The following is a 25,492-nucleotide window of genomic DNA, read 5'->3' on the forward strand; positions in this document are numbered from 1 at the left end:
CTACCTCCTAGGTAGTCAGATGTCGTCAACCCAGGAAAGAGCAGGAAGACCAGATGTTCATCGGCCACCGACTACTCCAATACTGAAGATCCTAGTAAACCCTGGGTATGTAAAAAATGAGTGCAAAAAAAATGCTCAAAGGGAACCTACGTAGTGCACTTCCCGGCGCTAAGGACAGGCTATCAACTCAAATGTACAGGATAAGATCGAGTATAAAATTAAAATTATATATATATATATAAAAAAATTCAACAGAAATAAAATCTCTGTTAAAAACCAGAAGTAATATATATATATTGCAGCAGCTATTTAAAATAGATAAAACATCTAAAAATATGAACAAAGTATCAATCAAATAAAACCAGTGTATATAGGTTTAAAAATGATAAAACAGCGCTATGCATAAACATGTAGATAAAAGGTGTTGGAAAGAAAGTCCATAAATCAGTGAATCAAAAATAAAGTTCAAGGTGCTGATTGAAATGTTTTTTCAAGGAATGGTAGTAAACCCTCCACCGATTTCCAATTTCCACCAAACGTGAGACACACTTCCCCTCTGGGGTTTAAACTCACCAGAAGATCAATATAAAATAGCCTTGACACAAATCATGACACGGCGTATCCAGGAAGTTGTGAAGAGTGCGTTCCACCGCTGTACCTTCCCTATCAGACCAGGCGTTCTCAGCAGCGTGCATCCGGCACAAGCGCGACCCCCTGTGTGTGGAGGAGAGCGGTGAAGTTGACTCTTGATTCTTATGCTCATTTACAAGTATATACATTGTACGTAGATAGGAAGCGGGGTGTGTTATCATACGGGATTTTACTTTATTAAAGCGATATTACACTATTTTGGTGCCATCTGTTTTCTTCCATGAACCCCTGCTTGGAGTTGTTTTAAAATCCTTTGCTGCTTCTGGAATGAGGTTGGAGGTCCAATCATGATGATTTGTGTCAAGGCTATTTTATATTGATCTTCTGGTGAGTTTAAACCCCAGAGGGGAAGTGTGTCTCACGTTTGGTGGAAATTGGAAATCGGTGGAGGGTTTACTACCATTCCTTGAAAAAACATTTCAATCAGCACCTTGAACTTTATTTTTGATTCACTGATTTATGGACTTTCTTTCCAACACCTTTTATCTACATGTTTATGCATAGCGCTGTTTTATCATTTTTAAACCTATATACACTGGTTTTATTTGATTGATACTTTGTTCAAACCCTGGGTATGGCAATCATAAAAGATCCTCCAAGCATCCAAACACAATCTGGTTCAGGTAAGTGAGAACCCTGGCATGGGTACTGGAAACCAACTGAAGAAGGCTCAAAAAAAAACTTCTCTTCCACAAATTCATGTAAAGAGAAGAAAACAATGGGGGCTCCAATGGTGTAGGTCATAAAGAGGTTTTAATGAAAAAAATAATATATATAAAAAAAGGTGATCACAATTCATAAGTATTAAAATCAATATGGGGAGCAAAAGCATTTTGCTCCCCAAGTCGTACGACTTTTTTTATATTTTATTATGTATATTGTTTTTTTCATTAAAACCTCTTTATGACCTACACCATTGGAGCCCCCATTGTTTTCTTCTCTTTACATGAATTTGGAAGAGAAGTTTTTTTTTTTTTGAGCCTTCTCCAGTTGGTTTCCAGTACCCATGCCAGGGTTCTCACTTGCCTGAACCAGATCGTGTTTGGATGCTTGGAAGATCTTTTATGATTGCCATACCCAAGGTTTACTAGGATCTTCAGTATTGGAGTAGTCGGTGGCCGATGATCATCTGGTCTTCCTGCCCTTTCCTGGGTTGACGACATCTGACTACCTAGGAGGTAGACTCCATTTCCTTCTGGACTTCCGGTGACATCTCTGTGGGACATTCCAAGCTTGATCGATCCACTGTCGTACGACATTTGGGTGCAACAGTTGCGGTAAGCGCATATGTATTCCACCTCATATTTGAAGATTTCTGTTGGGAAGTTCCTCACCATCTCATGACATCTTCATCGTTTTATTGTTTATGGACACTACATTACATTAATTTCACATTTAGTTGTGGTGCAATTTTTTCCATTACATCCTTTGTGTCACACTATATGGTCACATCCCATTAGACGTATACAGCCATTGCTTTTTGACTCGCACGTAGCGCTACATTACCATCCACACCTCCTTTGCAAGAAAATAACTAGCTTCTAAATGGTTCCATCTGAAATTAGGAGATTAGCTTGTAATAGATCCATATCATGCAGCTTGTCATTGCTCAGGGGAATGGTACCTGGATAACAAAGGGATGGCCTATAAGGTTGCTGGTTCCAAAGCTTGTTTTCTCAAGTCGTCTTCCAGGACGGCACCTTGAGAGTAGACTGGCTCCACCTGACAGGAAACACAATCAGAAAGAGGTTTAAAAGCCCCGCCCCTCCCCGTGCACCTCAGTTATTGATTGTGTTTCCCCCAGCGAAACGGTTTATTATTTTCTTGTCAGACCTAAAGCCTGGGGCTGGTGGTCCCCCTCCGGGTACTGAGCAGTGGGTCCTGGGAGGCCGTCCCTGCCTCAGCTAAGGGTATAATGCCCGTCCCGGGGGGTTTTCCCCGTGTGATAGGGGGGGGGGAGGAAGAATTGCAAACAATACCCCCCTTCTTTCCTTTCTGTAGGAATCCCTGGGATAGTGGCTATCCCAGTACTCCTATTTGGCCATGTTCCCTCTCCTCCAGGATCCCTTACCTGCTGGGCGGGTGTGAGGGCTTCCTCAGCGTGGCTCCGGTGTACTGTCCTCCCGGGGACATTTTCGAATGGAGCCAGCAGTCGACGCCGCGTCACAGGCGGTGCGCGGTGATGACGAATTTCCGCTTCCGGTCTTCACCAAAATGGCGGCCGCCAGCGGCGTCTGCTCCTCGCTGTTCACACTGCAGCAAGGAGGAGAGTGGCGCCTGTACGACTTCGCTATGGAGCGCGAGGATCGTTCGTTAGCAGCCGCTGCCGAGGACACCACCAAGGGTGAGTCTGCCTCAGAATGTCAGGGGGGCATATTGGACTGGGTCCTCTCCTCCTCCCCCCCCCCCCCCCCCTCCTCTCACACTTGTATGTATGGACTGTGATATATTTTTCTCTCCCCTTACAGGGGAGGAGGTTTCTGCCCAGGGGGGAAGCTGCTAATCTCTCCCTAAAACACACTTCCAAAACCAAGAGGTGTGGTAACTGTAGCGTTAAGCTGGCTGCAGATTACTCCAAACTTCTTTGTGCCAAATGCATACAAAAACTTGCAGGAAAGGAAACTTCCCTTATCATGAAAGAATTCCTAACTGTCCAATCCCAAATGCTTTCCACATTAAAGGAATTTAAGGACACCTTAAAAAATAGGGATCCTGAGCCCTTAGCAGCCGGCCCCTCTTCTCAAGAGAGCTCATCCACCCCAGGGCCACGAGTTTCCAGGGCTAGGGAGTCTCTTCTATCCGACACCGAGGATTCAGAGGCTCCAGAAGATGGGGTGATTGATAGTCATTCTGAGGATGAGGATGAGGATGCCAGATCAGGCAAATACATTTTTTCTGCAGATGACATGGGGGGGGGTCTGCTGTCTGCTGTCTATGCCTCTGAGGGGATCCAGCAGCCAGCAGAGCTGGTGTCGGCTCAGGACAGAATGTACCAGGGTCTAGCTAAACCCCAGCCAAAGGTTATCCCAGTCCATCAGTCACTTAAAGATATAGTTCTAAGGGAATGGGCTGAGCCTGAAAAGAAATTGCTAAGGTACAAGACCTGGAAGAGGCGCTGTCCCTTTAAGGAGGAATTAGAAAATACATTTTTTAAAATTCCTAAATTAGATGCATCTCTAGCCCAACTCTCCAGGCAGTCTGACCTCTCGTTTGAGGATGCAGGGAACTTAAAGGATTCCTTAGACAGGCGGGCAGACACCTCCCTTCGCAGGGCCTGGGAGGCTAATGCGGCCGCCCTTGGACCCGCTTTGGCCTCTTCCTGCATCGCTAGGAATGCAGATACCTGGTTAACCAGACTTCTGGAGCATGTACCTCAGACCTCCAAGTTTAAAGAAATTAGAGATTCTCTTACAGTCATAGGCAGTGCGGTAGCCTATCTAGCAGATGCATCGATTGAAACAGTCCGATCCTCTGCTAAAACGGGTGCTCTCGTCAACGCCGCCAGAAGAGCGGTATGGCTCAAGACGTGGGAAGGTGATCTTGCCTCCAAGACCCGTCTATGTGCCCTGCCCTTTGAAGGCACTCTTCTCTTTGGGGCAGGACTTGATCAAGCTCTAACTAGGGCCTCAGAAAAGGGGAAACGGTTCCCCCCAAAACCTAGACCTAACAGGAGAAGATTTTTTCGAGGCCCCCAGAATAAAAACCGACCTTCTGACCGAAGATCGGCCTTTAATAAGCGATGGATCGCGGGAAAGGATAAGCCAAAAGGGGGTATCCTTTTCCCCGATCCCAAACCCGCAGGTAAGGACTCCAAGTGACTTAAGAGTCGGGGGAAGACTCTCCCAATTTTTTCCAGCCTGGGAGAGTATAACACGGAGTCCTCACATTTTGCAAATAGTGAGGGAAGGTTACAGATTGGAATTCCGCCAACTTCCCCCCCCCAATATTCCTCCTCACTCATCTACCCCAAGATCCCCCTCAAGGCAGCTGCCCTTCTGGGAAATGTGACAGATCTAGCTCAGCAGGGAGTCATAATCCCAGTTCCGCCAGGACAACAGGGTCAGGGGGTGTACTCACATATTTTCATGGTGCCCAAACCTTCGGGGAAATTCCGATTGATCATAAATTTAAGACCTTTAAATACCTTTCTCCTCTACAAGAAGTTCCGCATGGAAAACATTTACAGTCTCAAGGGACTGTTGTTGGAAGGAGTCTTTATGATAACCATAGACCTGAGGGACGCCTACCTCCATGTCCCAATCTTCGGGGACCATCAAAGGTTCCTCCGATTTGCCATTGCCTCCCCTCAGGGGATTCAGCACTGGCAGTTCACCGCACTCCCCTTTGGTCTGGCCTCCAGCCCAAGGGTTTTCACGAAAGTCCTGGCAGAGGTGGTCGCCTTTCTACATCTGAAAGGGATCTCCCTTGTCCCCTACCTGGACGACCTACTGCTTTTCAACCCCAGCCGAGAGCTTCTTCTCTCGGATCTGGCCACCGTCCTGACTACTCTGGAATCTTTGGGATGGATTGTAAACAGAGAAAAATCTTCTCTCCTCCCAGAACAGAGAAAAATGTACCTGGGGTTCCTGATAGATTCCGTAGAGAAAAAGCTGGTTCTTCCCGAGGACAAGATCCAGAGACTCGGGTCAGTGGTCAGGTCCGTCATGGGTTCAATAGAAATTTCCCTCAGGCAGATCATGAGGTTACTGGGACTGATGACCTCATGCATCCCAGCGGTCCCATGGGCCCAGCTTCATTACAGAACCCTGCAGGCCTTCCTGCTCTCCTCCTGGGACGGGAAGGACTCATCCCTAGACTCCAGGGTCAGCATCCCAGAATCTGTAAAATGCACACTGGGGTGGTGGCTCATTCCTCAGAATTTGGAGGAAGGCCTCCCATGGAACCAGACAAATCCTCTCAGGATAACCACGGATGCCAGCTCCTGGGGGTGGGGAGCCCACATGTCGGGTCTCCAGGCCCAGGGGTCCTGGGATCGACGACAAAGCAGGTCCTCTTCCAACTTCCGCGAATTATTAGCGGTCGGGAAGGCCTTGGAGGCGTTCGAGGAGAGAGTCATGAACCAAGAAATACAGATTCTCTCCGACAACGCAACCACGGTGGCGTTCATAAATCACCAGGGAGGCACCAGGTCCCGTTCTCTCCTAAGGCTGTCCTTAGAAATTCTAGGTTGGGCAGAACAGAGAGTCCTCTCCCTTTCAGCAATTCACATCAGGGGAGCCCTAAACCTAGAAGCGGACTTTTTAAGCCGCCAACCCATCCTCCAGGGGGAGTGGGAATTAAATCGAGAAGTCTTCGACTGGGTTCGACATCGTTTCGGCAACCCAGAAATAGACCTCTTCGCGAACAGGAAGAACAGGAAGGTAGAAAGATTCTTCTCCCTCTCCCGGGATCAGGGATCGGAGGGTGTGGACGCGTTGGCCCAGGCCTGGACATTTCATCTGGCCTATGCCTTCCCTCCCCTGAGTCTGATCCCAAGGGTCCTACAGAAACTGAGTCGCTCACGAGGGAAGCTGATCCTGATCGCTCCCCAGTGGCCCAAAAGAGCTTGGTTCCCAATGTTAGAACGTTGGTCAGTTCTTCCCCCCCCCTCCCTCTCCTGGTCCGAGTGGACCTTCTGCGGCAGGGACCGATCTTTCACCCAGAGCCCGACTTTTTCAGTCTGACGGCCTGGTACTTGAGAGGTGGAACCTGCAGCGGAGAGGATGTTCGGAGAAGGTAATAAATACCCTTTTGGCTAGTCATAAGGAGGTCACTAGAAAGATCTATGCTAAGACCTGGGGGGTTTTTTCACGCTGGTGTGCAGCCAGGCAAGCCCCACTACCTGAAATATCTGTCATCCTGGAATTTCTCCAGGAAGGAGTTGATCTAGGACTAGCCACAAGAACCTTAAGAGTACAAGTAGCCGCCTTGTCCTACTTTTTAGACAAGAGGCTGGCCCTGGATCCGCTGATCAAGAGGTTCCTGTCGGCTAGGGATAGGTTATCCCCTATTCAGATCTCCAGGGTTCCCCCCTGGGACCTCACCTTGGTACTAGACCATTTATCCAAACCTCCGTTTGAACCGATAGACAGCATTCCGGTTAGGCTGTTGACATTTAAATTCTCCTTTCTTCTGGCTATTACTACGGCCAAAAGAATAGGAGACATGCAGGCGCTCTCAATCAAAGAGCCTTATTTTCGTCTTTTTGAAGACAGGGTAGTCCTAAGTCAGGATCCCCTGTACCTACCTAAGGTGGCAACGAAATTTCATAGGTCACAAGAAATTATTCTTCCTTCATTTTGCGCAAATCCACAGAACGAAAGGGAAAAGACCTTCCACTGTTTGGATGTAAGACGCTGTTTGTTAAGTTATTTGGAAAGGGTGAGCGAGTTCAGACGCTCATCTCACTTGCTAATTAATTTTTCAGGGCAGAAAAAGGGTTGCCAAGCATCTAGAGCCTCTATATCTAGGTGGATAAGACAGGCAATTTCATTAGCATACATCAAGGCTGGCAAAATAGTACCTAAAGTCAAGGCACATTCCACGAGATCTATAGCAACCTCCTGGGCAGAGAGAGCAGGAGTTTCAGTGGAACAAATCTGTAGATCAGCAACGTGGTCAAGCCAGAACACCTTTCTCAAACACTACCGAGTGGAACTTCTGTCACCCCAAGACTTGACGTTTGGCAGAAGAATCCTGCAGGCAGTTGTCCCGCCCTAAGGTAGGCCTGAGGGTTACTTGCTTATCTCTCAAGGTGCCGTCCTGGAAGACGACTTGAGAAAATACCAGTTACACTTACGGTAGCTGTTTTTCTGTAAGTCTTACAGGACGGCAGGCCTATTTCCCACCCTGAGGAATTTATATGGTTTGTATTTTTATATACTGGTTCCCGTGCTCTAATGGTGGTTACTTTATCACTAACTGAGGTGCACGGGGAGGGGCGGGGCTTTTAAACCTCTTTCTGATTGTGTTTCCGGTCAGGTGGAGCCAGTCTACTCTCAAGGTGCCGTCCTGTAAGACTTACAGAAAAACAGCTACCGTAAGTGTAACTGGTATTTTTTTTCCCCCCTCCGCTCCTTGACTTGGGACTGAACTGAGGCCAACACATGTGCACTATGACTGGTGATGTCACGAGTGGAGCAGATCGTTCTGTCGAGGGCCATTTTGGGGCCCAACAGTAAGCAGCAGCAGCAGCAGCTTTAGTGGTTCCTAGCTGGGACTACAGGTGCCAGCAGACAAATGATTGGGGGGTTGGGATTACAGATTTTCTGATGAGACTGGTGTAACTACAGGTCACAGCAGAGCATAATGTCTACCACAGCATCCCCCAATCATTCCCTACACATCCTCATTTAACTACTTCAATACCAGATGGCATACCCCCTTTTTTTTTTTATGTTTTTATTAAAGAGATTACAAACCGAGTATGAAGCGATACAAATGTAAACTTTTTGAGATGGCAATATCGGAAAAAAAAGGGGGGAGGGGAGGGGGTGTATCGCCCCTAGATAACACATAAATAACACAAAGCGTTGCATTTCTGTGGGCATACCTTTTTGGGTATCTTCGTGTGCATACCTGGTGGTCTGGCGGCATCCATGGTGGTACTGGGCGGGCATTTGTGGGGGGGACTGTGCTGATATATAATAAGCACAGACCCCCACTGTCAGGAGAGCCGCCGATTGGCTCTCCTCTACGGAGTGGGGAAAAGCCAATCAACGGCTCTTCCTGTTTACATTGTGATTGGACACGGCTGATCACGTGGTAAAGAGTCTCCGTCTGAGACTCCTTACCTAGATTGGAGTTGCGATGTGTCAGGCTGACACACGGCAACAACGATTGCCGTGATGTGAGCCCCTGTGGGCGCGTGGCGACTGTTATCCTGTTGGACATCATATGACGCCCAGTCAGGATAACTGAACCACTGCCCGGCCGTCATTCTGCTATGGGGTGGGCGGTGAAGTGGTTAAGGGATTTTTTTGTTCAGACTGAGCTGACCCCCAGCAAGTTATTTATTTCGCTCACTCTGCAATACCCTATGGAATGGAGAGTGCATTTCGTGGGTCTGGCAGTGTCTTCTATCATTAAGACCATCATGTGCCAAGTGGACAAGATCTCATCTAAGGATACCTCAGAAACATGTCTGGTGGCTTTATCCTAGAGGCGCTGTTGGGTGCAGTTTACAACCTGCATTTGAGGGTGTTGGTACGTTTCACAGCTTTAATTCCTTTTATTTATTTTTTGGCGATTTAACCAATCTGTGATTTGTGTTTTGTCAAGAACGTGCAAATGCTTGTCACATTAGTTCAACAAACACATTTAGTTGAACAAATGTTTTATAACTAGACCCCCTAGAATTCCAGTGTATGAAGGAGCAATACAATTCTATCATTGTACATCACAGGAAACATGAAGTAGAAACTGCTTGTTTATCAAATGTGACTGTTTCTAAAATTGTAAACTATACACAGAAGTAACGTTTTTAAATCGCACTGTAATCTAATCTAATCTTTTTTAAATGTATACTACAGGTGAAGGACAAAATAACTTGAATGCCAGTATTAGAGATTTTTCAGTTGTTCCATCTGGGCCTGTTTAGTGTAATGCCCGAGCGTATTTCCTCCACCCAGGTGCAGCCTAACAAAGTAATTCTAAAGGAATTTTTTTTTTTACAATCGGTACATAATTTTTTGTACAAACAGTACATAATGGTGGTACAAAACCCACACACACACGTGTTTTTTTTTTTTTTTTTTAGATAATATTTCTTGATGCATAGAATATATTCAAGTAAAACGTTCTACCTTTTAGTACCACTTTAACATGAATGGCTGTGCTCTGCTGTATTCATGTATATGGCGGTTCTATCAAACACAAGAACAGCATGTAAGCATTTGCAGCAAATAGAAAAGATCTATTTTTTTTTTTTTTTTTTTTTTTTTTTGTAAACTCTCCTATTCTTCTTTTTTACAATAGCAATGCACAATCATTCATGTTAATGGTACGCTGCACCTTTGCTGCTTGGGCAGAGGTTATATGCCAGGTATTATGCTTAATGGGCTCAGGCAGCCTGAGTATAAGAGCCCTTTATAATGCCTAATTTTCATTTATGTAGACAGAAAGGAAAAATTGGGAAATGGGTGACTGTCAGTTTTTTTTTTTAAATGGCTGAAAACCATAACTGAATTTTATCATATGTTTCAGGTATTCTGTGGATGTTTTGCTTTGGGAAGTTTATTTCTGTGTAGTCCACAAAAAAGCATTAAATCCTTTAATACTGCCGGTCAACCCAAATCTTCCAGATTTACAGTAATGGAGCTGGAAATCAACTTATGAGTAACTGCATATATGTTGAAAAAAAAATGTGTAGCAAGAAATTTAATTGACTAGAAAGTTTTAACTGTGACTGACTTGTTTTACATAATTTTTGTATACACTAAATATTTCTTCCTACCTTTTTAAGGTTTTGCCATAGGAATGCCAGTGTGTGAATTTGACATGGTGAAGGATCCAGAGGTACAGGACTTTAGGAAAAATATCCTCAATGTTTGTAAAGATGCAGTTGAACTTCGTGATGCAAATGGCCCTATTAGCAGAGCACTTTACGTTTACCCACCTAATGTTGAATCCTCCTCAGAGCTTCCCAAGCACATAGAAAGCAAACTAGACAAAGGTAAATGTGGAACATTTCCAACTTCCTGCATAATCTGATGTGGTATTTGTGTATATTCAGTGTGTATGAGAGCGTACACACAAATTGTTGCTGTACTTTTTCCTCTTTGTCCTGTTATGGCAGTATAAGGTTAAAGGGTCATTAACTTTTGTCTCTAACTGTAATAATTCCTATCGAGCCTTCTTTTCCATAGGGCAAATAATTGTGGTGATTTGGGTCATTGTGTCTCCCAACAATGAGAAACAAAAATACTCTCTGAAGATTAACCATGACTGTGTACCAGAACACGTAATAGCAGAAGCAATAAGAAAAAAGACAAGAAGTATGTTACTGTCCTCTGAGCAGCTGAAGCTCTGTGTCCTTGAATACCAGGGGAAGTATATACTAAAAGTCTGTGGCTGTGATGAATACTTGCTTGAAAAGTATCCACTAAGTCAGTATAAGGTGAGGAAGACCTTGTAAAATGTATAACAATGCCTTTATTTCCTTAACTATGGCTTGCATGTGGAATGATTGTTGCATTGTTTGCTACAAAACTGAACATTACCTCAATCTTGCAATGCATGTCACGTGAGCCATGTGGTTGCTGCAGATGGCCATAGAAGACAGGTATACAATTTGCCATTCACCACTGTGACTACAGCAGAAATAAGCAGCAAAAAAAGTTTGCATATTCCTGTCTTATGAGCAGCAGTCTAAGATCAACAAGTACGCACTAAATATATGTGCATGTCCGGTGATCATAAGTTAGATCAAATTAACCTATCCCCGGACACATGGCCCAGGTAAGACGCTTTTGACGTTGTTGTTCAGGAGTGGCTTGACAAGAGGAATATGACATTTGAAGCCCATGTGCAGGATCTGTCTGTGTGTGGTGGCTCTTGATGGATCTGTCTGTGTGTGGTGGCTCTTGATGCACTGACTCCAGCCTCAGTCCACTCCTTGTGAAAGTCCCAAAGACTTTTGAATGGCCTTTTTCTGACAATCCTCTCCAGGCTGCGGTCATCCCTGCTGCTTATGCACCCATTTCTTCTACACTTTTCGCTTCCACATAACTTTCTATTAATGTGCTTTTATACAGCACTTTGGGAACATTCAACTTCTTTTGCAAGTACCTTTTTGAGGCTTTCCCTCCTTATGGAGGGTGTCAATGATGATTTTCTGCACAACTGTCAGGTCAGCAGTCTTTCCAATGATTGTGATTCCTACTGAACCAGACAGAGACCATTTAAAGGCTCAGGAACCCTTTGCAGGTGTTATAGCTTTGTTGATTAGAGTGGGACACTTGAGCCTAGAATATTGCACCTTTTCATGATATTCTAATTTTCTGAGATTGTGGCTTTGGGGTTTTAATGAGCTGTAAGCCATAATCATCGCAATTATGACAAATCACGGCTTGGAATATGTCATATATTAGTTTCACCTTTTTTAAAGCGGTTCTCCACCCTAAAGTGAAGTCGCGCTGATCGGCACCCTCCCCCCCCCTCCGGTGTCACATTTGACACCTTTCAGGGGGAGGGGGGTGCAGATACCTATTTGCACCCACAGGTATTTGCACCCACTTCCGGCCCGGCATTGACGTGCAAAAGACGGGCATTGCGTCACATCCCGTCGCAACCCCCCCTTGTTGTGTGCTGGGAACACTCGGCTCCCAGCACACAGTGGGAGCCAATCGGCGGGCGCAGCACGACTCGCGCATGCGCCGTAGGGAACCGGGCAGTGAAGCCTGAGCGCTTCACTTCCTGGTTCCCTCAGCGTGGATGGAGGGGGGAGCAGCAGGGTGACGAGCGATCGCCGCTGGACTCCAGGACAGGTAAGTGTCCTAATATTTAAAGTCGGCAGCTGCAGTATTTGTAGCTGCTGGCTTTTAATATTTTTTTTTGAGCGAACATCCGCTTTAAGTTGCATTAGTGAAATAAATGAACTTTTGCACGATTTTTAAATTTTTCGAGTTTCACCTGTAATAGATGGAAAGATGGAAGAAATTACTGAAGTTCCGCTTTAAAGCGGAGCTTTATGTTGCGATATTAAAATTGAGGGACAGGCAGGATTTTTAATGCAAAATGCACACTTTGCCTCTTCTGCATTAAAGCTACTTGCCTGCTTCTCAGCCTTCACTGTACAAATTTGGCAATGCCGGATGCACAGGAGTGATGTAATCCCCTGCCCCCGGCCAATGACAGCGGCTGGTGATTGAGACCCAGAAGCTAGCCACCAGAAGATGTCACCGGCCGGGCGTGGAGCTCGGGGGGGGGGGGGGTGATGCTGCATCGCCGGAGCTGAGGCGAGTACTGTTCCGCTTTAAGTTCTGCTTTAATAAAACAGGGAAGTGTTAGAGCCCATATTGGGTTTTGATTTTGTAAGCTTTTACGAAAAAGTTTAAAAGCTGATATTGCAGCTGTAAGTTACAGGACACCCATGCCTTTTAGCAGAGTTAATAACCAACTGCTGCATGACTGTGTTCACTAAAACAAAAATGGGAGTGATTTTATAATCCGATCTTTACCTCTGGTACTGCTTATGTCTGGTAAAAGCGATTAGACGGCTCTACGGCCCCCTGGTCCTATTTACATAAAAGCCAGGAGCCAGCTGTAGAGAGACAAAGGCCCACAGCATGTTTCATACTAGACATATGCTGTCTTGTCTAATGTTCCTCAGCATTAGTTGGGAGGGGTGCTACCATCTGAGAGAAGTGATCTAATCATTCTCAAAGGAAGATATCCCTAAGTACTTTTTACAATTCTTTGCTGGGAACTGGGGGTGTAATAGTTATATCCTCCCTCACTCCAGTCACGTTTCAGGTGTTAGCAAATGTTGCTATTAACAAATAAGAGGAGAAGGCGGGACTGGGATGAACTGAACTATACTGTGCAGTTGTAGTCTCTATCCATTATACAAATGTAGGAGCATGATGACTTGCTAAGATGTGGAAAGCCTATGACCTCTGAGCTGTTCAGGCAACAGAGCTAAAGTCTAGAATTCAAAGAGAATTCCTGTCTCTGCCCTCTGCTTGCACAACAGCTGGGACAGCCTCTGGAACAGCCACTAGATGTATAAATTTGCAAATGTCTATGCGTGCACTATTTTTGCAATTTTAGGAAGTTTGCAATATGAAAAAAAAAATCAGTTTCTTTTCATTTAGGAATTGTGTCACACCTTCTATTAACTATTTAACATATTTACCAGGTTTTTGGTGCTTGCTCATCTTTGTTTTCAATCTGTACTTTTCCATGAACTGTAAAATATAGCTTATATAACTTAAGGATAACATGATTATATGTGTTACTGTTTTGTTGACTATGGACACATTTGTTAAATGTCATTAATATATTTTAGTATATAAGGAGCTGTATAATGCTTGGCCGGATGCCCAATTTAATGTTAATGGCAAAAGACAGCTTATACAACCAGATTCCAGTGGACACCTTTACAATGCCCTCTTACTCAAGACGAATTTCAACAGCAACACCATACATGAATGGAGAAGCCTCTGCTAAATCGCTGTGGGCGATCAACAGCAGTCTCAGAATAAAAATTCTCTGTGCGACATATGTCAATGTGAACATCAGAGATATTGACAAGGTACACTCCCATTATAATATACTGTAGTTGCTTGTCTCTTGTATTTTAATTTATTAAAAGGTTTATAAACCTCATCTTTTGCTTTAGATCTATGTTCGAACTGGTATATATCATGGAGTTGAGCCATTATGTGACAATGTCAACACTCAGAGGGTTCCTTGTTCAAATCCCAGGTGATTTTATTGAATCATGCTTTTGACTATTGCTTGCATTTCTCATATGGTTTTTATCCTGGGTTGTTGTTTTGTGTTTGTTTTTTTTTTGTTTTTTTGTTTTTTTGAGGAATTGTGATTTATGAAAATATAAAGTTATTTTATTTCATCTTTGGAACTTATGGCTGTTCATAATACAGACACTACACAGATACCTACACCAGACTGTATATACAGTGGGGGAAATTATTTGGTCCCCCTGCATATTTTGTAAGTTTGCCCACTTTCAAAGAAATGGAGGATGTATATTTGTTATCATAGGTGTAATTTAAATAATAAAGACAGAATATCAACCGTAAAATAAGTAGGTGACCCCCCCCTACCAACCAACAATAGTTTTGGCTCCCACAGACTGGCTACAGTACACAGATTAGTCCTGTCAATTATAAGAAGGTGCTCCTAATGGCAACTCGTTAGATTCTGTGGACAGGTGTTTTTTTTTTTTTTTTTTTTTTTTTTAATACATATTTCCTCCATTCAAACCCACCATCATGAGCAAGACCAAAGAGCTGTCAAGATATATTGGTGACAAGATTGTAGACCTGAACAAGGTTGGAAACGGGCTATAAGAAGCTTGGTGAGAAGGAGACAACTGTTTGAGTAATTATTCGCAAATGAAAGAAATACAAAATAATCATCATTCGTCTTTGGTCTGGAGCTCCATGCATGTTTTTGCCTCATGGGGTAAGGATGATCATGAGAAAAGTGAGGGATCAGGCCAGAAATACACAGGAGTAGCTTGGAAATGATCTCAAGGCAGTTGGGACCACGGTCACCAAACAAACCATTGATGACACAATACGCCACCATGTATTGAAATCTTACAGCCCCCCAAGGCCCCCTCAAGAAGGCACATGTACAGGCCCGTTGAAGTTTGCCAATGAACATCTAAATGATTCAGAGAAGGATTGGGAGAAAGTGCTGTGGTCATACGAGACAAATTGAGCTCTTTGGCATTAACGCAACTCGCTGAGTTTGGACGGAAGAAAAATGCTGACTATGAGCCCAAGAACATCATCTCTACAGTCAAGCTCGGAGGTAGAAACATGATGCTTTCGGCTGTTTCTCTGCTAAAGGTACCATCTGATTTTGCCAATGGACCATGTATTGTAAAATCTGGGCGAGAACCTTCTTCCCTCAGGCAGAACACTGAAGATGATTCGTGGATTGGTCTTCCAGCATGACAATGACCCAAAACATACCTCCAACAAAGGAGTGGCTCAAGAAGAAGTACATTAAGGTCATGGAGTGGCCTAGCCAATTTCCAGACCTTAATCCTATAGAAAATTTATGGATGGAGCTGAAACTTCGAGTTGACAATCGGTAGCCAAGAAACCTTAAGGATTTAGAGGAGATCTGTAAAGAAGAGTCAACCAAAATCCCTCCTGAGATGTGTGCAAACCTGGTCACTAACTACAAGAAACGTCTTACCTCTGTGCTTGCCAACAGCACCAAGTACTATGTCATGTTTTTGCTTGGGGATCAAATACTTTTTTTACTCGCTGAACTGCAACTCCATTGATAACATTTGTATCGTGGTTTTTTTTTTTTTTTTTTTCTGGCTATTTGGTTAAAATTATGTCTGTCATCTAAAATACACCTAAGAAGAAAAAATAGATAGATCCTTCATATCTCTGTAAGTGGGCAAACTTACAAAATCTGCAGTGGATCAAATAATTTTCACCACTTTTCTTAAAAGCTGACCTAAGTGAAAAATTGACAAAAACAACATTTACAAAGGCAGCACCTAATGCAGTTATAAAGTCGTCATATTCATTATTCTTTTTTTATTAAAGAGGCTGTACTTGCCTTCACTGTGCAATAGTATTGCACAAAGCGACCCCCTTACGTTCTTTCTCTGGAGTCTCCCGCTGGCACTGTCCACGCCAGCAAGTTATGTGCTATGGGCACACCTCCAAGCCAGTCTCTGTGTGTGCGTGCACACACACACACCCTGGCTAGGCTCCATGCCCAAACCACCTGCCGGCTACCTTCTCATAGGATTTGACTAACAGTAGGCTACATTGGCTTCCACTGCTCTCAGTGTAGCCTGTGAGAGCAGAAAGAGAGTTGAGAAGAGCTGCAGCTGGGCACAGTGCTGGGTCCCTGGTGAGTGTTTAGGGATGGGCGAAGTGGAAGTTTTTTTTTTCTTAATGCAAATAATGCATTAAGTTAAACCTTTTTACTTTAAAACCACTTAGACTCCTTTCTTTTCACACTGGGGTGGTTTTCAAGCGCTTTTGGGCTAAAAATAGCACCTGTACAGCACCTGAAAAACTGCTTCCCTGCAGTCTGTGTGAAAGCCTGAGTGCTTTCACGCTAAGGCGATGCGCTGGCAGGACGTTAGAAAATGTCCTGCAAGCAGCATCATTGTGTTGTAATACACCGCTCCTGCCCTTTGGAATGAATGGGCAACGCTGCTGAAACGCCTGCAAAGTGCTTCGGCAGCGGTGCTACACAGGCGCATTTAACCCCTTCATCGGCCGCTAGCGGGGTTAAAATCACCATGCTTGTGGCCGAATAGCATCGCTAAAACTAGCTGTGTTTTTACTGTCCAACGCCCGCTCCAGTGTGAAAGCAGCCTAAGTGAAAAACCAAAATGACTGACTGACTGTATTCAAACTTAAAAAAATAGGTCTTGATTGTGGGAATATTGCAATTTCAAACATCATGCTTATACTTCCATGCAAAATTGAATGTTGTAATCGACCTATAGCATTCACAATGTGTAGTAATCAATTATGCCAAACTAAGGTCGGCCATACAAGGTTTGAATCTGAACCGAGAATTGAACCGTTCATGGGCAGGTTGAATGCACCAAGTTGATCGTTCAACTTGGGCACAACCGGCCTGCTGGATTCTCCTACGATTATCGCTAGCAGATGCTATAGCTGTCAGTGATAATCACTGTCTTCTGCCCCGGCTTCACACTAGGACTTCCCATCCCCTGGCGGGAGAAGAAAATTGCTGATTCCCCTGTCGGCAGTGTCTGTGTTGATGGGGGAATTTGTGCAAATTGCAAGAAGACCGGCCAAAGTCGCACAATACCTTGTGGATCCCTTTACATTTCAAAGCCACACGCACTCGAATATATGACCTCCAAATCATAGGTAGGTCATGATGAACCAATATAGAGAACTTTTACGCTATTCACACATTGATAAAATCTTCAGCTTGTATCCGATAAGGCGTGGGTCTTAAAAGAAAATCGACACTTATCATTATTGTGGTTGAGGATATGTGTTGCACTAAACACCTAAAGCAGGGGTAGTGAATTAAAATTCACGGGGATCTGGTCAGAAAAATGTTCTAGTGGAGGTCTGAGTCTCTTTTTATATTTGGTGGTATGTCTCCATGTGATATCCTCCACATTGCAGCCTCTTGTGCACGTCACGTCTCTCCCCCCCCCCCCCCCCCAAATCACAGATCCCCCTCGATAGTAGACTGTTGTCCCCATAACAGCACAGCACTCCCCACAGAGCCCTATCTTATTCACACAAAACTGAAAGCACGGCAGCCCCATACAACAGGCGTGACTTTTCACATTAAAGGTGAGTGATTGGTTGCTACACAGCTGGGCGGCGCCAGCAATCACCCGCTTCTTAACTTAAAAAGTCCCACCCTTTATCCAGAGCGGCCACGCTTCTCATCTTTTGTGAATGACAAGTAGGGGGGCAGTGCAGCGATCTTCTGTGCGCGGCACACCTGCCATGCTGTGAACATATTAGCGGAAGGCTGACAAGCCATTGGCGGGGAGAGGACACACAGGCAACTATTTGGCGAGGCTGTGGTTCGGGTTGTATGGCTACTGGGGCTGGAACCGGACCGCAGTCCGCCATTTAGTGATGCCTGATCTAAAGTATGTAGATAAACCTGTGTTGCCAGAGAGCCATGGTGTGTACAAACATCCAGCAGATCAAAGCACAAACCGCCAGCTTGCATCATAACTTTAGCTAGGCCAGCCAGAATGATTAATTCTTGTATACAAGAAAATCCTAAAATCGTGTGTACAGTTAGCGGTGTACTGGACAAATGACCATAATTGTGCATATTAATCAAAGTGAAAAACAAAATGACTGCAATTGGGCTACTTTCACACTGAAGCGTCCTTCGTTTTAGAGGCACTTCACCATCGTTATAGTGGTACTGTTCGGCCGCTAGCGGCCGAAGAAAGGGTTAAAACCGCCCGTATTGCGGCACTTCTGAAGCACATTTTAGGCGCATTCCAATGGGTAGGGGCGGTTTAAGAGCACTGTATACAGCACTTCTTAACTGCCCCAAGGATTCTGCTTGCAGGACTTGTTTTTTTTTTTTTTTCATCCCTCAAGCGCACCGCCCAGTGTGAAAGTACTCAGGCTTTCACACTGGGGTAGCATGGGAGGCGCTTTGGAGGCACTGTTTTTAGCACTAAAACACCTTCAGTGTGAAAGTAGCCTAAAACTATAAAAATAGGTCCCAACTGTATAACTGTGCTCACAATTAAAACACAAATGATAAAGTTTTGTTGCTAAGGAAATACTTGAAGTAAAAGTATTTGAGAGAATACTTTTTGTTGCTAAAGAAAGCTGCTTCCCAGTACGGTAATTATTTGGTTATGGTTGTCGCCAACTCGCCATACTGTTAAACAGAATAAATATTTTTATTTTTGCTACATTGTGTTTTTAAAATACCTATTTGTATCTCCAGTTGGGAGATTGGATAATTTAGAGTTGGGAACCACACCCTGCAGAGGTTCAATAGCATGGCGATTGTGGCTTCAAATGTGGTGGTGTGTGGGTTTTTTTTTTTTCTGCCTCTAGACGCCCACTGCATGCTAGCTTATGGTCCATGCACACATAGGTGTTTAGAGGGAGGAAAAAAAAAACACAGCCAGTGCATCCAGGATGTTAATGCGTCTAAGTGCATTAACGTTGGGCAAATTTAGCTCTTGAGCATTAATTAGTTTCATTGAAATTTATTCTGGCCAACGAAATGAATTAACGCCCAAGTGCTTGATGCACCTAAATGCGGCTGCCAAGCAGAAAGGAGTTAGAGTTAGCAAAACGCCCAGTGTGCATGAGGCCCTAAATGTATGCAACAAAATCCTTTTGTTTATATAATACATTTATTCTTTACTTAAACTTTACTTCTTATTTTCAGGTGGAATGAGTGGCTTTTGTATGACATGTACATCCCCGATCTGCCTAGGGCAGCTCGCCTTTGTCTGTCCATTTGTTCTGTGAAGGGCAGAAAGGGTGCCAAAGAGGTAAGTAGTTCCCACACAGAATGTTGCATACGATTTAACTATATTAAATATGGCTGATCTTTAAAAAGCAAGACCCCACTTCTACCTTCAACTGATTTGTATGTGATTCAGCAACACCAGTTGTGTGTGTGTGTGTGTGTGTGTGTGTGTGTGTGTTTGTTTTTTTTTTTTTGCTTAACCAGTTCCCGACCCCCGCATGTACATATACGTCCACAATATGGCACGTACAGGCACATGGGCGTACATGTACGTCCTTGCCTATTAGCGGGTGGGGGGTCCGATCGGGACCCCCCCCCGCTACATGCGGAGGTCGGGTCCGCTCGGGGAGCGATCCGGGACCACGGCGCGGCTATTTGTTTATAGCCGCTCCGTCGCGATCGCTCCCCGGAGCTGAAGAACGGGGAGAGCCGTATGTAAACACGGCTTCCCCGTGCTTCACTATGGCGGCGCATCGATCGCGTCATCCTCTTTATAGGGAGACACAATCGATGACGTCATTCCTACAGCCACACCCCCCTACAGTTGTAAACACACACTAGGTGCACCCTAACTCCTACAGCGCCACCTGTGGTTAACTCCCAAACTGCAACTGTCATTTTCACAATAAAGAATGCAATTTAAATGCATTTTTTGCTGTGAAAATGACAATGGTCACAAAAATGTGTCAAAATTGTCCGAAGTGTCCGCCATAATGTCGCAGTCATGAAAAAAATTGCTGATCGCCGCCATTAGTAGTAAAAAAAAAATAAAAATTATAAAACTGCAATAAAACTATCCCCTATTTTGTAAACGCTATAAATTTTGCGCAAACCAATCGATAAACGCTTATTGCGATTTTTTTTTTTTACTAAAAATAGGTAGAAGAATACATATCAGCCTAAACTGAGGAAAAAAAATGTTTTTATATATGTTTTTGGGGGATATTTATTACAGCAAAAAGTAAAAAATTATGCATTTTTTTCAAAATTGTCACTCTATTTTTGTTTATAGCGCAAAAACTAAAAACCGCAGATGTGATCAAATACCACCAAAAGAAAGCTCTATTTGTGGGGAAAAAAGGACACCAATTTTGTTTGGGAGCCACGTCGCACGACCGCGCAATTGTCTGTTAAAGCGACGCAGTCCCGAACTGTAAAAACACCTTGGGTCTTTAGGCTGCATATTGGTCCGGGGCTTAACTGGTTAATGTGGTGAAATGTATCCAAATCACAAGCAAGGAAATAATATCTTGATTGTACAATACTGTACAGGACACAGGCAACGTAATTCATTCACCATGGGTTATAGACTCCTACCTTCAGATGAGTGGACACTTGCAAGCTTTTGAGGACATGTCCTACTGGGACACTCCCATATAACCCCACCCAGTTCTTGAGTGCTCAGTTTTTTTTTAAGGCCCCTTTCACAGTGGGGCTGTGTCGGTAGTAAAGCGCCAGCTATTTTTAGCTGTGATTTTTCCGTCAATTTCGTGGCACTATTCAGCTGCTAGCGGGATGCTTTACTGCCCGTTAGCAGCCGAGAAAGGGTTAAAACCACCGCAAAGCGCCTCTGCTGGGGGTATAGCCGCAGTGCCCCATTGATTTTAATAGGCAGGAGTGGTATACACGCACTGCTTCTTCACCGCTCCAAAGATGCTGCTAGCAGGACTTTTTTTTACCATCCTGCTAGCGCACCGCTTTTACACTGGAAAGACAGCAGCGGCTGTTTCAGGTAACTTTGCAGGCACTATTTTTAGCGTTATATCGCCTGCAAAGCAACCCAGTGTGAAAACGGTCTAAGAGAAAAAGGATTTCGAGTGTATGGCAGATTTTGTGGGCACAACACAAGGCAGAATTGGTAAAAATGATTCCTTTTTTATTACAAATTATTAAAATTACATATAGATAACAAATAACACAATGCCCTCTACTAAACAAAGGTCAACAGATACCCAATAACAGACATGGAGCCATGGAACCTTTCAAAAGGTAGGTATAAGGCCATTAATATAAAACCAAAGACTGGGATGTATATGGTAATCAAGAGGTCAGGTCCATGAACTCCTCTATGCTTGCTTATCAACGCATTTTGCATCGTATTGCTTCCTCAGGACATGATACAGAATTAAAAAATATACAGAAAATAAAATGTATTCAGTTCATACATAGTACTCTTCAGTATGTATGTATGTATGTATGTATGTATATGTATGTGTGTGTATATATGTGTGTGTGTGTGTGTATATATATATATATATATATATATATATATATATATATATATATATATATATATATAAAGAAGGCCAGTATGGTGGCCTGAGTTTATGGGAGGAGCCCGGAGGGTATTTAAGCAGCCCACTCACACATGCTCTTTGTCGGTTCAGTGTGCAGTACTACACGTCACTGGGCCGACTCTTCCCAGCTCACCTCATGTCCATGAGTCTGCGCATTCAAGCGCATTCGACATCGCAAGCGCTTTGCGGCTTCTCCCTTCATGGTCTTCGCCGGCGGTTCCCGCTTACTGTCGCAGGTAGGATTCAAACCTTTTCGAATCTTGTGCAATCTTACAATTCGTTATGCTTCCTATCCTGCATCCCTTTTGGGAAAAAATCTGCCTGAGTTACTTTTGCTTATGTTCCAACATCATTCGGCTCAGGCATAATACATTTGCAACTTCCTTCTGCCAAACATACGATTCATTTGTAAATCCATTTGGAGATTGACAAGTGTTTGTATGGGTTCTTTGGCAGATTGAGGTGGTAATTGGACTCACATGGTGCCTTCTTTGCACTTGATTAGCCTGGGGGGGATGGGTGGTTGGTAGGTGTTCGGTTTCAAAGCAAGGGGTAGCATACACTCTACAACCAATTTGTATCAGATTCGTTCAATACGCCTTACTATCAATTCGTATCGGATTCATTTCATGCATTTTACAACCATTTTGTACAGTATCAGATACATTGCATACTTTCTACCGTTGTCATTCATTGTTTCCCCCATGTCGTGTGTTTTAGTTCCCGCAGCGGAACTTACGAATTGTTTGTTCACGGCTCTTCCCTCTCATTTATTTACCAAAGTTATTGCCTATGTGTCATGCATGGCGCCACACCACACTCTTGGGATGCATTGCACATCCACTCCAGTCCAAAGCAAACCCAGTCGCACGTTCACTGTCCCAGGTAGGATTCGTTAGGTTGTTTGTCATGTCAAATTCGTGGCCACTCATGGTGTCACCTGTACCATATGTTTGGTTCCCGCAGTGGAGCTTACAAAGCATTGATACGCACTTCTCGTGTTCTATTTTCTACACCAAACCTCGTTGTTTTGCCCCATGCACGGCATCACGCCACACGTTCCCGACATGTTTCACTCCAGCCACAGTCCGCCGCAAACTCACTCGCATGGCCCACTGTCGCAAGTAAGATTTGTTATTACATTCTTTATGTTCTATCAATTTGCTACCATTCGTTGTCTCCCATATCGTTCATTAGTGGCCCCTATGGAACCTACGATCCAAACAGGCGTTGTCCTTCTACCTTCTACTGCTTGCTTAAGGTACAAACAAACCAGGTGTTCCTATCCTTTCTCAGTAACCCAATTCTTACTGATTGAGACCTTGCAACCATGCAAATCATCTCAGCAGTCTGATACCCTTGCTGAGACCCTTGCAACACATGACCCTTACAAAATGCAAAAAAAAAAAACGCAAAAAGGAAAAAAATATACAAAACGCAAAAAAAAAAAAAAAAAAAACTATTGCCACCACGTAATCTCAGCCCAGCAACCTGACACCTGTTGAGACCATTGCAACGATGCAAAATTCGTCTCCACAGCCTGACACCCTTGTTAAGACCCTTGCAAACGCAATACCGTCTTAGCAGCCCCACACTCATCGAGACTCTTGCAACCACACTAAATCGTCTCAGCAGCCTGACACCCTTGTTAAGACCCTTGCAACACATGACCCTTGCAAAACAAAAAAAAAAAAAAAAAAAAAAAAAAAAAAAAAAAAGAAAAAAAAAAACGCAAAAAAAAAAAAAAACGCAAAAAGAAATATAAAAGTGCAGAAAAAAAATAATTGCCACCACACAATCTCAGCCCGGCAACCTGACACCTGTTAAGACCGTTGCAACGACGCAAAATTCGTCTTCGCAGCCTGACACCCTTGTTGAGACCCTTGCAAACGCAATACCGTCTCAGCAGCCCCCCACTCATGGAGACTCTTGCAAGCACAGAAAATTGTCTCAGCAGCCTGACACCCTTGCAAACGCAATACCGTCTCAGCAGCCCCACACTCATGGAGACTCTTGCAAGCACGCAAAATTTGTCTCCGCAGCCTGACACCCTTGTTGAGACCCTTGCAAACGCAATACCGTCTCAGCAGCCCCACACTCATGGAGACTCTTGCAAGCACGCAAAATTTGTCTCCGCAGCCTGACACCCTTGTTGAGACCCTTGCAAACGCAATACCGTGTCAGCAGCCTCGCACTCATGGAGACTCTTGCAAGCACACAAAATTGTCTCAGCAGCCTGATACCCTTGTTAAGACCCTTGCAACACATGACCCTTACAAAACGCAAAAAAAAAAAATATGCAAAAAAATAAATAAATAAAAAGCAGAAAAAAAATAAAAAAATTGTCACCACACAATCTCGGCCCAGCAACCTGACACCTGTTGAGACCATTGCAACCATGCAAAATCGTCTCAGCAGCCTCACACCATTGTTGAGATCCTTGCAAACGCAATACCGTCTCAGCAGCCCTACACTCATCAAGACTCTTGCAACCACACAATACCATCTCAGTAGCCTCACACCATTGTTGAGACCCATGCAAACGCAATACCATCTCAGCAGCCCTACACTCATCAAGTCCCTTGCAACCACGGAATACCGTCTCAGCAGCCTCACACCATAGTTCAGACCCTTGCAAACACAATACCGTCTCAGCAGCCCCACACTCATCAAGACTCTTGCAACCACGCAATACTGTCTTGAGCAACCTCCCACTCGTCAAAGACCTTTGTGACCATACAGTCTCGCCCCAGCAACCTGGCATTTATTGAGACCCTTGCAGCCAGACAAATCATCTTTGGCCTCCTGTACACTGCTGTTGGTAAAAAAAAAAAAAAAAAAAAATGGGTTCAGACGGATGTTCAGAGGCATTCGAAACGCATTCGAAACGCCAATGCCTGTAACAGCTTGTAAACACTGCCAGATGCGGTAACTCATGTTTACCAGCGTTTCATTCACAGTCGTTTTCATAAAAAAAATTAAAATAAAGGGGAATATTGTCTCAGCAACTTGACACTCATTTGAGACCCTTGCTAAATGTAATATCATCACAGCTACCTCACACCCTTCTAGACCTTTGCAACCACACAATCTCATCTCAGCAACCTGACACCTGTTCAGACCTTTGCAGCCATACAAAGTCATCTTAGCAACCTGACACTCATTTGAGACCATTGCAAATGCAATATCGTCTCAGCAACCTGACACCCATTTAGACCCTTGCAGCCATACAAAGTTGTCTCAGCGGCCGACACTCATTTGAGACCATTGCAAAACGCAACATCGTCTCAGCAACCCCTCACTTGTTGAGACCTGTGCAACCACACCATGCCATCTCAAAACAAACCTCATAATCATCAACACCTTTGCAACCATGCAATATCGTCTCAGCAAACCAGACTGAGACCCTTGCAACCACCAATACCATCAAACCTTCATACTCAAGGCCCCTGCCACCACACAATATCGTCCCAGCAACCTGACACTCACTGACACCCTTGCAACCGCACAATATTGTCTGCAGTAGTATAAAACACTTAGCGGCACGCACCTACGTGCAAACCCGAATACAAACTAAACTTGCAAACACACCTCAGTGACAAACAATCAGCCACACAAACACACAGTGGCACCCAGTTGGCCATTCATCTTCAGTGGCACGCGGGCCACTCATCTTTTCTCAGTTTTTTCCCTGCGGTTAGTTCAGGTTTTCATCCAGCACCAGCGAGTGCACGTTGGCCTGCGAGTGCACGTTGGCCTGCGAGTGCATGTATATCGTCTTGTTGAGCACCTGTGTATTGTCTTGATTTTCTCACACCAATGCAAGATCCAGTCCAAGTTCTCAAACTAGACCA

The 25,492-nt window shown here is 44.2% G+C and overlaps 1 protein-coding gene across 2 annotated transcripts in view; it reads left to right on the forward strand.

Moving 5' to 3' along the window:
* Positions 1-25,492, forward strand: part of PIK3CA (phosphatidylinositol-4,5-bisphosphate 3-kinase catalytic subunit alpha) — a 115,691-nt gene that overhangs the window by 17,620 nt on the left and 72,579 nt on the right. For both annotated transcript variants that reach the window (XM_040349408.1, XM_040349409.1), the window contains exons 3-7: positions 10,115-10,324; positions 10,518-10,768; positions 13,661-13,906; positions 13,994-14,079; positions 19,258-19,363. In XM_040349408.1, coding sequence (XP_040205342.1) covers positions 10,115-10,324; positions 10,518-10,768; positions 13,661-13,906; positions 13,994-14,079; positions 19,258-19,363 — 899 coding nt within the window. The remainder of the gene's footprint in view (positions 1-10,114; positions 10,325-10,517; positions 10,769-13,660; positions 13,907-13,993; positions 14,080-19,257; positions 19,364-25,492) is intronic.

This window comes from Rana temporaria, chromosome 4, assembly GCF_905171775.1.
Source record: "Rana temporaria chromosome 4, aRanTem1.1, whole genome shotgun sequence".
Lineage (NCBI taxonomy): Eukaryota > Metazoa > Chordata > Amphibia > Anura > Ranidae > Rana > Rana temporaria.